The sequence below is a fragment of the Pseudopipra pipra genome, chromosome W (genome assembly GCF_036250125.1).
Source record: "Pseudopipra pipra isolate bDixPip1 chromosome W, bDixPip1.hap1, whole genome shotgun sequence".
NCBI classification, from domain to species: domain Eukaryota; kingdom Metazoa; phylum Chordata; class Aves; order Passeriformes; family Pipridae; genus Pseudopipra; species Pseudopipra pipra.
In genome coordinates, this window is record NC_087580.1 from 30,075,547 (window position 1) to 30,087,535 (window position 11,989).

An 11,989-nucleotide genomic window follows, 5' to 3' on the forward strand; every position below is an offset into this window, starting at 1 on the left:
GCAGTGAGAGCTGCCCTGCACCCAGCCCTGGCAGCAGCTCTGGCAGCAGGCTCTGCTCCCCTGGGCTCTGGTGGCTTCTGGGCCTTGCAGCCCAGTGCAACTTGTCCCTGCTCTGGAATCGGAGCCCAGGGCATCTCCCTCAGTCACCATACCCACCCCCCTTCACTGTGGGCAGGGGGCTGCTGTTTCCAAAGCTCACCTTTCCTCCTTCCTCCCAGGAGAGCAGCGACATGCGAGAGGCCTTTATCTACCTCTTCAGAGGCCACCTGGGCTCAACAGTGCTGAGGAACAACAAGCAATTGAAGATGTCTCTGTGGAGTGCACTGGTCCCACTGCTCAGGAAAACTGGAGCTCCTGGTGCCAAACATGATGGAGCTCCTGTCTCTTGGCAGTGAAGACTCCAGGATAGAGATTGTGATGGTCTCTAAAAACCTGATGTGTCCAGACCTGGAGAAGATAAAGGCCTGCCCAGTCACTGAGGATCTGGTGGAGAACCTCTCATGCTTCCTCAACATGGTAAGGCTGATGTGGGTTTTTGAGCCCTGAGATGGGCACTGGGCAGTGAGAGCTGCCCTGCACCCAGCCCTGTCAGCAGCTCTGGCAGCAGGCTCTGCTCCCCTGGGCTCTGGTGGCTTCTGGGCCTTGCAGCCCAGTGCAACTTGTCCCTGCTCTGGAATCTGAGCCCAGGGCATCTCCCTCAGCCACCATCTCCATCCCCTTTCACTGTGGGCAGGGGGCCGCTGTTTCCAAAGCTCACCTTTCCTCCTTCCTCCCAGGAGAGCAGCGACATGCAGGATTTCTCCATCTGCCCCTTCAGAGACCACCTGGGCTCAGTGGTGCTGAGGAAGCAGAAGCAGTTGAAGACGTCTCTGCCAAGTTGCCGAGGTTTGACTGGCCCTGTCCCCCTGGAGCTGGAAAATGGGCACCTGAGGAACCGAAGCACAGAGCAACTGGATGAGATCTGCAGCGGTGAGTGGGGAACATGGGCTGGAGGGATGTCTGGAGTTTCATCTCGGCTCTGTTTTTTTTCTCACAGCCCTTCAGCCCTTGAAGACAGACAGCAGTGAAGTCGTCTCTTGCCTGGCAGAACAGACCATCGGCATCCTGAAGGCTTTAGGACCAACACCGAGCCCTTGATTCAGGCCAGAAGCTCTTCAGGTACCAATGTCCACATCCATGAAGAGCTTCCAACATTCCCAGGCTCCCAGGCACTGTGTGAGACACCTGAGCTGGTGAGCAGGGTGGTGTCAGGGACAGCCATGGTGGCATCCAGGGCTCTGGGGCTGTGGGTAAGGCAGTGGCTTGGCGTGGGCTGGGAGGCAGGTGTTGGGGGGACTGCTGCCAACTGCCCTGATGCCATGTTAGGGCCTGGTGGCTGCCTGGGGAGTTTTCCAGGCATAGATCTTATCACAGAAAAGAAACTCTGTCCTTTATACAGGCAGGTAAACTGGAGCTCCTGGTGCCACACATGATAGAGCTCCTGTGGGTTGGCAGAGAAGACCTCAAGACAAAGGTCATTACAATGGTTTTTCAACTGAAAGAGGTCAGGGTTAGATGGGAGACTTGGAAGAAATCCTTCCCTGGGAGGGTGGGGTGGGGCAGGCATGGAATTCCCAGAGAAGCTGGGGCTGCCCCTGGATCCCTGCAAGTGTCCAAGGACAGCTTGGATCAACCTGCTCTAGTGGAAGGTGTCCCTGCCTTCCTCCCGGCAGGGGGTGGAATGAGAAGACCTTTAAGGTCCCTTCCAACCCAAACCAGTCCATGACTCTATACAAATAAACATAAGACCATTTATTCTACTACTTAAGACTAATGAAATCTAAATGCAAAGCTCTCAAAAATTGTCCTTGGTTCATTTTACATTTAAACAAATTGCTCCTCCAGGAAAGCTTCCCCCTAAAGCAGGAATGCAGCCCAAACCACCCTGGACTTCCAAGTCAGGGTCAACTGAAGCACAGGACCAACACCAAGCCCTCGATTCAGGCCAGAAGCACTGCTCTTCTGGCACCAACATCCACATCCATGAGGACCTTGCAACATTCCCAGCCTCCCAGGCGCTGTGTGAGACACCTGAGCTGGTGAGCAGGGTGGTGTCAGGGACAGCCATGGTGGCATCCAGGGCTCTGGGGCTGTGGGTAAGGCAGTGGCTTGGCGTGGGCTGGGAGGCAGGTGTTGGGGGGACTGCTGCCAACTGCCCTGATGCCATGTTGGGGCCTGGTGGCTGCCTGGGGAGCTTTCCAGGCATGGATCTTATCACAAAAAAAGAAACTCTGTCCTTCCTACAGGCAGGAGAACTGGAATCCTGATGCCATCAAATCTTCACCAAGAACCACAATTCAAACTACGAGCACTGCTCTTCTGTTCCCACTGAGCCAGTTGGAGGCAGCTGTGATTTAATAAAGCAGCAACAATGGGCCCAAACCCATGGTGTCCTTCAGATGCGCCGTGTCCTGAGCAGACTGCGTCCTGCTTGTCCTGCCCTGCTGCCTGCAGGACAACTTCCCCCTCGGCACACCCCCAGCCCCAGACTTGTTTGGGAAGTTGAGCTTTGGCTGAGGCTTTCCCCAGGAGAAGCCTCATTGGTCTCTCCTCAGGGCAGTCCCCCCAGCACCCAGCCAGGACAGGGCACAGAATGAGTGGCCCCAGCTCTGCCTCCCCAGGGGTGTCCATCCCACGAGGCGGCTGCTGTTGCTGCATCACCACCTCCCCTCACCAGAATGGATTTGGAAGGCTTTCCAAGCACAGGGAGCCAGAGGGGACCAGAGGGAAACCTCAGGGCTCCCAGAGGGACTAGAGGACAAACAGGGAGTCTGGGTCACCGCCCCCAGGGCAGAGGATGGGCCTCCGCTGTCCCTCTCTTGCACCAGTAGCATGTTTCCATCTTTTCTGCCCTGGGGGAAAAGTATCCTTTGACTTGGAAGAGCTGATTAGCCTCATCTTGTGATGCCCTGGGAGGGGATTAGTTTTGATGGAATCACCTACAGGAAAGTTTGGAGACCTCCCTCAGTGTGCCCTGTGCTGGTGCTGAGCACATGGAGGGAAACACACCAGGAGTCAGACGGCCCTGCCCAGAAGAACTGACTGCCTGAAAGAAGTTCTTGTATTTTCTCTTTTTTAAAACCCAGTTCTTTCCTCAATATTGCTTCTGGCACGACTGGCTGAGAAGGGATAAAACAGGAAAGAAACCAAGCCATCAGGGAAAGAGCAAGATGATGGAAGGGTGTTAGCTGCTGAGAATTTCTTTGGGAAGAAGTAGACTGTTAACTTGAGATAGAAATTTGCAATATACCATGGAACCTTATTCAAAGTCCAGCTGGAAAATACCTTAGTGTTAAGAGTGTGAAATAAATACGAAAGTGTCATCAACTATGTCATTTTCTCTTTATTCACTATCACTAATTAAAGAAACATAACTCAGATGTGATCTCACTCTGTGCTCCAGTGACATTAACATTAGAACAATATTGTCACTGTCTCCTGGTCTCTTGTGCTCCTCACTGGAAGGCACTTGGTGCACCCCTGGATATCCTGCTAATGAGGTAAAAAACTAACCCTTCTAAAGTTCCAGATTTTCCTCACCAAACTGAACCAAGTTATTACAAGTTATTACTTGAAAGCCACCTGCTGGATTTAGCATTAATTACTCCTTGTTTTGATCTGAGGGAAAAAAGCTCACACAACACAATCTCTGTGGACCCCACAGAGAAAACATCCCCAGGCTCTTGTTAGAGCAGAAACCTGCAAACAGGGATGACAGGTCAGAGAATCACAGAATCATCAAGGTTGGAAGAGACCTTCCAGATCTTCTAGTCCAACTGTCAACCCAGCACCACCAGAATCACCCCTAAACCCCATCCCAAAGCTCTACATCCAGATGCCACCTGAATGCTTCCAGAGACTCCACCACCTCCCTGGGCTACTTGTTCCAATGCCTGAGAACTCTCTCAGTGGAAAAAGGGTTTTTGAATATCTAATATGAACCTTGCCTGATGCAATTTAAGGCCATTTCCTCTCTTCCTGTCACTAAAGGCTTTGCAGAAGAGACCAACTCCCACCCCACTAAAACCTCCTTTCAGGTCATTGCAGAGAGCAATGAGGTCCCCCCTGAGCCTCCCCTTCTCCAGATTTAACAAGCCCAGTTCCCTCAGCTGTCCCTCAGCAGACATGTTTTCCAGAGCCTTCCCCAGCTCCGTTCCCTTCTCTGGACACGCTCCAGCCCCTCAAGGGCCTTTTGGCACTGAGGGGCCAGAACTGGACACAGCACTCCAGGTGGGGCCTCCCCAGTGCCCAGCACAGAGGGGCAATCAGTTCTCTGCTCCTGCTGGCCACACTCTTCTCCACAAAGGCCACGATGCCCTTGGCCTTCTTGCCCCCCTGGGCACACTCTGCCTCATATCCAGCCGCTGTCAAGCAGCACCCCCAAGTCCCTTCCTGCTGAGCAGCTCTCCAGCCCCTCTGCTCCCAGCCTGGAGCATTCCAGGGGGTTGTTGGGACCCAAGGGCAGGCCCTGACACTTGGCCTTCTTGATCCAGCCTGTCCAGATCCCTCTGCAGAGCCTTCCTACCCTCCAGCACATCCACACTCACAACCAGATCAGTCAGTCTCCCAAACAGGACAAAGTCTGACCACCAGCAGTCCAGGGTGTCAGTTCTGCTGCCCCCTCCTTCCTCCACCCAGAATGGAAAACTCCATCATTTTGGGGTCTCTGTGCCCGTCGGCTCCGACCACCACATCCCCCACCAGTCACAGAATCATGGAATGGTTTGGGTTGGAAGGGACCTTAAAGAGCATCTCAGTCCAAGCCCCTGCCATGGGCAGGGACACCTTCCAATAGACTCAGAGCTCAGAGCCCCATCCAGCCTGGCCATGAACACTTCCAGGGATGGGGCAGCCAGAACTTCTCTGAGCAACCTGTGCCAGGATCTCACTACCATCACAGTCCACAAATTCTTCCTAATATCCCATCTAACCCTTCCCTTTCTCAGTGTGAAGCTATTCTCCTTGTCCTGTCATTCCAGGCCCTTGTAAATAGTCTCTCTCCATCTTTCTGCTTGGCTCCCTGAAGGGAAGCACTGGAAGGCCACAATTAGGTCACCCCAAAGCCTTTTGTTCTCCAGCCTGAACAATCCCAATTCTCTCAGCCTTTCCTCACAGCAGAGCTGCTCCATCCCTCTGATCCCATTGATGGTCTCCTCTGGACTCACTCCAGCAGGTCCATGTCCTTCCTGTGCTGGAGCCCAGAGCTGGAGGCAGCTCTGCAGGGGTGACAACATTGCAGCCCTGTGTGTTCCAGCAAGGACATAGTGGAACCTCCTGGAGTAAAGGGGCCATTGTGACACTGTAGGGCCTTCTGGAGACAAAGGGACCCTGGGACACTGAGGACCTCAAGAAATCAAGGGCCCATATTGGCACTTTGGAACCTCATGTAATCAAGGAGACATTCTTATGCTGCAGGGTATTATTGAGCCTAAGTGACCATTGTGACACTGTGGAACCTGATGGAGTCAAGGGGCCTTTGTGACATGCAGGGCCTCATGGAATCAAAGGAACCCTGAGACACTTCAGGACCTTGTGGAATCAAGGGACCACTGTCATCCTGCAGAGCCTTATAGAGCTAAATGGACCCTGGGACACTGTGGAATGATGGAATCAAGGAGCCACTGTGACACTGCAGGCCCTCATGGAACCAAGGGAGCCCTGGGACATTGTGGAACCTCATGGAATCAAGGGCCAACTGTGACACTGTGGAACCAAATGGAATTACTAGGCCACTGTGACACTGTAGGGCCTCACAGAACCAAAGGAACTCTGAGACATTGTGGAACCTCATGGAACCAACGGGCCATTGTGACACTGCAGGGCTCATGGAACCAAAGGATTCCTGGGACACTGTGGAATCTCATGGAACCAAGGGGACACTGTGACATGTGGGGCCTCCTAGAACCAAATGAGTCCTGAGACATTTTGAAAACCCATGGAATCAAGGGTCCATTATCACACTGCAGAGCCTTACAAAGCCAAATGGACCCTTTGACTCTGTGGAACCTCATGGAATCCAATGGCCATTCCCACACTGTAAAACCTCATGGATACTGTCAGGTTCCCATTATTAAGAGACACCTCAGCCCAAATTCAGCTGCAAAGGAGACCATGTGCCAAAGTCAGCTTTGATTTAACAGTAAATAGGAGGGAGAGAAAGAAAGAAATAGAAAGAGAGAGAGAGAGAAGAAGGAGGTGGTGGGAAGCCAGTGAGAGAGACAGAGATGAAGTAAATGTATCACACCATGGAGATCCCTGAGGCTCCTACTGGTCCTTCTTCACCCTGCTCTGCTCGGTGGAGGGTCCCCAGGTTGTGCTTCTGGGCTATCACTTTTATACAGCCCAAGCCCTGGGTATTCAGGGGGGTAGATGCTGTTCCCACAGCTTGGGCTGGCACGTCTACAAGGACTTGCTTCCTTTCCCACAGCTTGCCACAGTGGGAGTTTTGCCCAGTGTGCTTCCAGACTGCAGGTGGGAATCTTTGTCTGGATGGGTTCCCCAGACCTGCCTTACCAGCCCTGGCTTCCTGTTGGGGCTGTCTGCTCTTTCCCCCAGTCTGCACAGTGCAATTCTGTCCTGTGGGCTACTTCCAAAGCTTCACCTCTCTTTAGGCCTTGGAATTAAAGGTCTTCCTGTTTGCCACCAGTGTTTATGTGTTGTGGTGCCTTATGGGATTTTCCTGCTTTGACAGTGTTTTTTGTGCCCTTCAAGTCCTTCCATGGGCACACACACCCCCACTCTCACCAGTGTCTGGCCCTCCAAAGAACACAAGACCTGATGATTTGTAGCTCCCACTCCAGTGGTTGCACTTGGACCTCCCTCCGTACCCAGAGCTCAGAGCTCCCTTGTCCCAGAAAGTTTAAAGAGATTGTGCCTCATTCTGCCAAGACAACCCTTGGAAAAAAGTGTCCCTCTGTGTTTCCTGGGATCAGAGCACTCTATTGTCATCTTCCAAAACCTTGGAGAGGTCCCAGAGACCCCTCAGGAAGGAATTTGGGGCCTCAAGCACATGACCCGTATATAGAGGCTGAGGACTCAGGGGTCAGTGGTGTGAAGATTGAGGACAGTAGAGGAGTAGCCTGAGAGGTCTGGAAGGGGGGTGTCAGAGCTGGTGGAGCTTTTCTTCCTGCCAGAAAACAGCCTAAGAAAGAACTAGTGCCACCAAGGGCAGCTGGGGTGGCCTAGACTGGTGACAAGAAGTCAGAAATTTCCCTCTGAGGTCAGTGCTGTGGTGCAATATGTCACAAAGAAGGAGTCTGGATGAGCCCAAGGCTTTGTGAGTGCAGGAAGAGCCAGGGAGGACGCAGAGATGTCAGTGCAGGAAGGTGCCAGCCAGGTGGGGCAGCCGGGGGGATGACGACAGCCTGCAGGGAAAGGGGCAGGGCATGGACACCGTAGGACAGCGTGGGCTGGAGAGGAGACAGGGATGGGGAGAAGTTGAAAGGCCCTGACAGAGCCACCTTCTGCAGGCCTTTGGCCAGGGCTGCTGTCTGTGCCCCTGATGCCAGGAGGAGGGGAGTGGCCCTTGCAGCCCTGGGGCCTCATGGCCTCCTTGTCCCTGCTCAGCAGCCTGGCAGGTGCCACCCCATGGTCCTCCCCTTGGCACTGCACATCCCACATCCCAGTGCCCCAGGAAGAGCCCTGAGGAATGAGGCAGGGACAGGATCTGCCTTCCCAGGGGCTGGGGATCAGGGCTTGGTCCTTTGGATTAAGAAAACAAGTCAAGGTTTATTCAGCATCAGAGCCACCTTTCCCTTGCTTGTCCATCCTTGTCATCACTGTCTGCACTTCTCTGCTCTAACTGGAATCTGGGGACATGTTCTCAGTTGTGTCCCTCAGTGAGATTCATTAGCACTAAAAGAAACTTTAGTGTTTCAATCTCACTTTGATTTCTTAGAAGTTGTTTGAACTTCCTCTCAGGGACTGAGTCTCATGTAAACAAGGACAAACCCCCCGAGGATCATGAAATGCCTGGGGCTGTTGCTGTACTGCTGAGCTGGGCTGGGCTCCTGGCACACAGGGAGCTCCTGGCAAGCAAGAAGAGCTTCAAAGAGACAGCTCTGCTGGTGAGCAGCTCCTCTGCACAGCCCAGCAGGGCTGAGGGCACTGCCTGCAGCACCCAGGGCACAGGAGAGAAGGCAGAGAGATGAGAGGCAGCCTGGGCTGGGAGGTGACTGAGCTCTCACTACAGGAGAAACCTTCCCAGGATTTGAACAAAGAATTCTCTGGCTGTGGGAAAGTTTAACTTGCCTTCCTGGAGGGATCTCCTAAAGCTGCCACATCCCACAGCTTCTAGGATCTTTCAGCAGGACTCTCCCAGTTGCTGCAGTGCAGGGGAAGTGGCCATATGGCAGAGCAGGGCAGGAGCTGCAGGCAGCAAGGGCAGAGAGGAGAAGGGAGCAGGAGGTTCAAGGGATCCTGGGGTGGGAGGACAGGGCAGAGCTGCTCAGGGCAGGAACCTTGCCAGCTCTTTGCCACGGTCAGACTGTGGCTGCAGAGCAGTGCAGGTGAGTTCCTGCAAGTGCCTCTCCCAGCTGCCAAATGGCAGCAGTGGCAGGAGCTGTCAGGATGGCTCTGCTGGATTTGCTGGGGTGCAGCAGGAGAAGCTGCTGCAGAGCAGGACTTGCTGCTGCCCCATCAGAGGCCCAGGGCCAGAAGGTTCCCTGTGCCAGGGCTGGCTGTGGGGTGGGAAGGTGGGGGTGCAGCCAGGGGTGCCCAGGGCTGTGGTGCAGAGCAGGGTCCTGCCCCCAGGGCTCTGTGTGCTGGGGCAGGGACTCTGCTGCCTGCCAGGGTCAGCTCTCAGCCCGGCCAAGGAGCTGCCACGGCCCTGCAGGGAGAAGGGGTGGGTGGAAGGAGTGACCCCTCAGGGCAGGACAGGGCTGGGTAGGGCCCTTCAGCTGCAGGGTCAGGGCTCCTCACACCTTCAGCTCCACCTCCTGCCATTTCCTGGGGCCCTTCTCAGGAAGCACATCCCCCCAGAACACCTCCCCCTTCCCAGCCACCGCAGGCTGTCTGGGATCTGCTCTGCAGCCCCTGCCCAGGCAGAGCTGCCCCTGGGCACTGGGCTGGGGATGGCTCTGGCAGCACTGGCAGGGAGCTGAGCTGGGCACAGGCAGGGGCTGCTGGCAGGAACAGCTCCTCACCCAGAGACAGGCAGGCAGGGAGAGGCAGCTGCTGCCACAAGGGCTGGGCAGGGGGATGTGGGCCCCTCCCTGCTGTCCCTGTGGCACAGACCCCTTCCCTGAGCAGCTCCTGCCTGGGCTCCTTTCCCAGCCTAAGCAGAGCCTGTGCCCTCAGGCCCACGGGGGCTGGGCTGTGCATTGCCCTGCAGCAGCCAGAGCCCAGGCAAGGACAAGGCCCTAATTTCCATCTGTCTCTCTGTGTCCCTCCTCCCTTGGCAGCAGCACTGTGGCATTTCCCTGCCATCCCCTGCTGCCTGGGCTCTCCTTGTTCTCACCAGTGGGTTTTCTGAGCCACTGTGGGGTTTGGGGGGGGGTAGATTCCTGTCCAGACACAACCCCTTTGGGTGCTGCTGTGGGGATGTGTCTGTGGGAGCCAAGTGCCCAAGTGCCCTCCAGGCACCTTCAGGGAATTCAGCCGTTTGCCTGGGTGTCCTGCAGGGCTGCAGGTGCCCTCCAGAAGGGCACAGCTCTACCATAGGATCTCTGCGCTGCACAGGATCCCCATGGAGAAAACTCCTCAGTGCTAAATCCATGGAAATGCTCTGGGCAGCTGCAATGAGCATTTTGTGTCTCACTCTGGGAGGGGAGAGATGAAATGGTGAGGAGTGTGTCAATCTGTTCTTTTGACATGGATTTCTTGGATATCTGTGCAGTTTTTTATTAGGGGAACAGTTGAGTGTGATGCTCCTCCAGCTCGAAGCTGCCAGCACAGGGCAGTTGAGCACAGGACTGATGGGCAGAGCAGCTCTTCTCTCTGCACTAAGGGACCGTCCCTGTGCCCCTCAGAACCCACAAGACTTGACCTGCAGTGCAATAGAATTGTCAGGGATTTCAAACATCCACAACCACTCCTAAGTGTGGCAGGTGCAAGTGGGTGAACCAATACAGAGAATTCCCTCAGCTCAGTCCTTCATTTGGGCAAATTGCAAACAGCAAAGCTGAGAAACTCTTGGATGTATCACGAGTACATTTAATTTGAGATCACCCTGCATTTCAAGTTCCCTCTCTCAGCAGAGCAAGAAGGAGTCCTGCTTCCAATGGTCCCCTCAGCCAGCAAAAGCCAGAGCTCAGGGGAGGGAGCTGCAGGGAGGTCTGAGTGAGGAGAGAGAGCCTGAGAGTGGGGTGGCTGTGAGAGGTGTAATGTTTGCCTGCAGAAGCCTGGTCTAACTCAGCAGTGACTTTTCTTCCTCAACAGATTAAAATACTCTGATGATGGAGTAAATGTCCAACAGCAGCTCCCTCACCCAATTCCTCCTCCTGGCATTCGCAGACAGGCGGGAGCTGCAGCTCCTGCACTTCTGGCTCTTCCTGGCCATCTCCCTGGCTGCCCTCCCGGCCAACGGCCTCATCCTCAGCGCCGTAGCCTGTGACCACCACCTGCACACCCCCATGGGCTTCTTCCTGCTCAACCTCTCCCTCACAGACCTGGGCTGCATCTGCACCACTGTCCCCAAAGCCATGCACAACTCCCTCTGGGGCACCACAACCATCTCCTATATGGGATGTGCTGCACAGCTCTTTTTCTTTGTCTTCTTCATCTCAGCAGAGTATTATCTTCTCACCATCATGTGCTACGACCGCTACGTTGCCATCTGCAAACCCCTGCACTACGGGACCCTCCTGGGCAGCAGAGCTTGTGCCCACATGGCAGCAGCTGCCTGGGCCACTGCGTTTCTCAATGCTCTGCTGCTCACAGCCAATACATTTTCCCTGCCCCTGTGCCAGGGCAATGCCCTGGGCCAGTTCTTCTGTGAAATCCCACACATCCTCAAGCTCTCCTGCTCACATTCCTATGTCAGGGAACTCGGGCTTCTCTTGATTTCCACCTCTTTAGCATTTGGTTGTTTTGTTTTCATTGTTTTCTCCTATGTGCAGATCTTCAGGGCTGTGCTGAGGATCCCCTCTCAGCAGGGACGGCACAAAGCCTTTTCCACGTGCCTCCCTCACCTGGCCGTGGTCTCCCTGTTCCTCAGCACTGCATTTTTTGCCTACCTGAAGCCCCCCTCCATCTCCTCCCCATCCCTGGATCTGGCACTATCAGTTCTGTACTCGGTGGTGCCTCCAGCACTGAACCCCCTCATCTACAGCCTGAGGAACCAGGAGCTTAAGGATGCCCTGAGAAAAATGGTGACTGGATGCTTTTCAGGAGCAATTATGTGCCTGTTTTCTGGTGTGTAGCATTCAGAATGGGACCGATCAATGGCCCAGCCTTCCTGCTGTGGTTTTTCGTGAAAGTCATTGGGTTTTCTTGCAATAATTTTCTGTGCAATGAAATATTATTATGCATCTGCCTTCTAATTCAGTGTCTACCCATTGAATTGGACCCAGAGATGTAAAAATGATGAATTGTGCTCTCTAAATATTTAAACAAAATAAAGGACCCTGCAGTGCCTTCTTTGTCCAAGACCCTTCTTCTTAGATGTTCCTAAAGGACAGCACACTGCAGGACAGGGTGTATTTGGAAAAAGGAAGGGGAGAATAATCCCAGCCCAGCAGCACTGCCAGGGAGCAGCAGGGCTTGGTCTTTGCAGAGCTGCTCTCCACACTGTCCTCCTGAGCCCCTTTCTCACTGTAAGGCCTGAGTGCTCTCTGAGCACAGTCCTGGGGGCTGGAAGCCCTTGGAGTACAGGCAGGGACAGGCCTTGGGAACTTGTGAAGCAGAGCTTGGCTCCCTTCCAGCATCTCCAGGATGCTGTGGGATCTTCTGAGGCCACTGCATGTACTGGGTCACTGCTTCTGTGACCTTGCTCCAGGGCTGGAACTCTCCT

At 54.4% G+C, this 11,989-nt stretch overlaps 1 protein-coding gene across 1 annotated transcript; it reads left to right on the forward strand.

Annotated features, from left to right (window-relative positions):
- Positions 1-10,442: 10,442 nt before the first annotated feature.
- LOC135404966 (olfactory receptor 14J1-like) lies at positions 10,443-11,399 on the forward strand. The gene has a single exon (XM_064639690.1). It carries the CDS (start codon positions 10,443-10,445, stop codon positions 11,397-11,399), a length of 957 nt encoding a protein of 318 aa, XP_064495760.1.
- Positions 11,400-11,989: the final 590 nt, after the last annotated feature.

Excerpts from the sequence above, each read along its gene's own strand:
- LOC135404966 (XM_064639690.1), top strand. The coding sequence starts at position 10,443 with ATGTCCAACAGCAGCTCCCTCACCCAATTCCTCCTCCTGGCATTCGCA.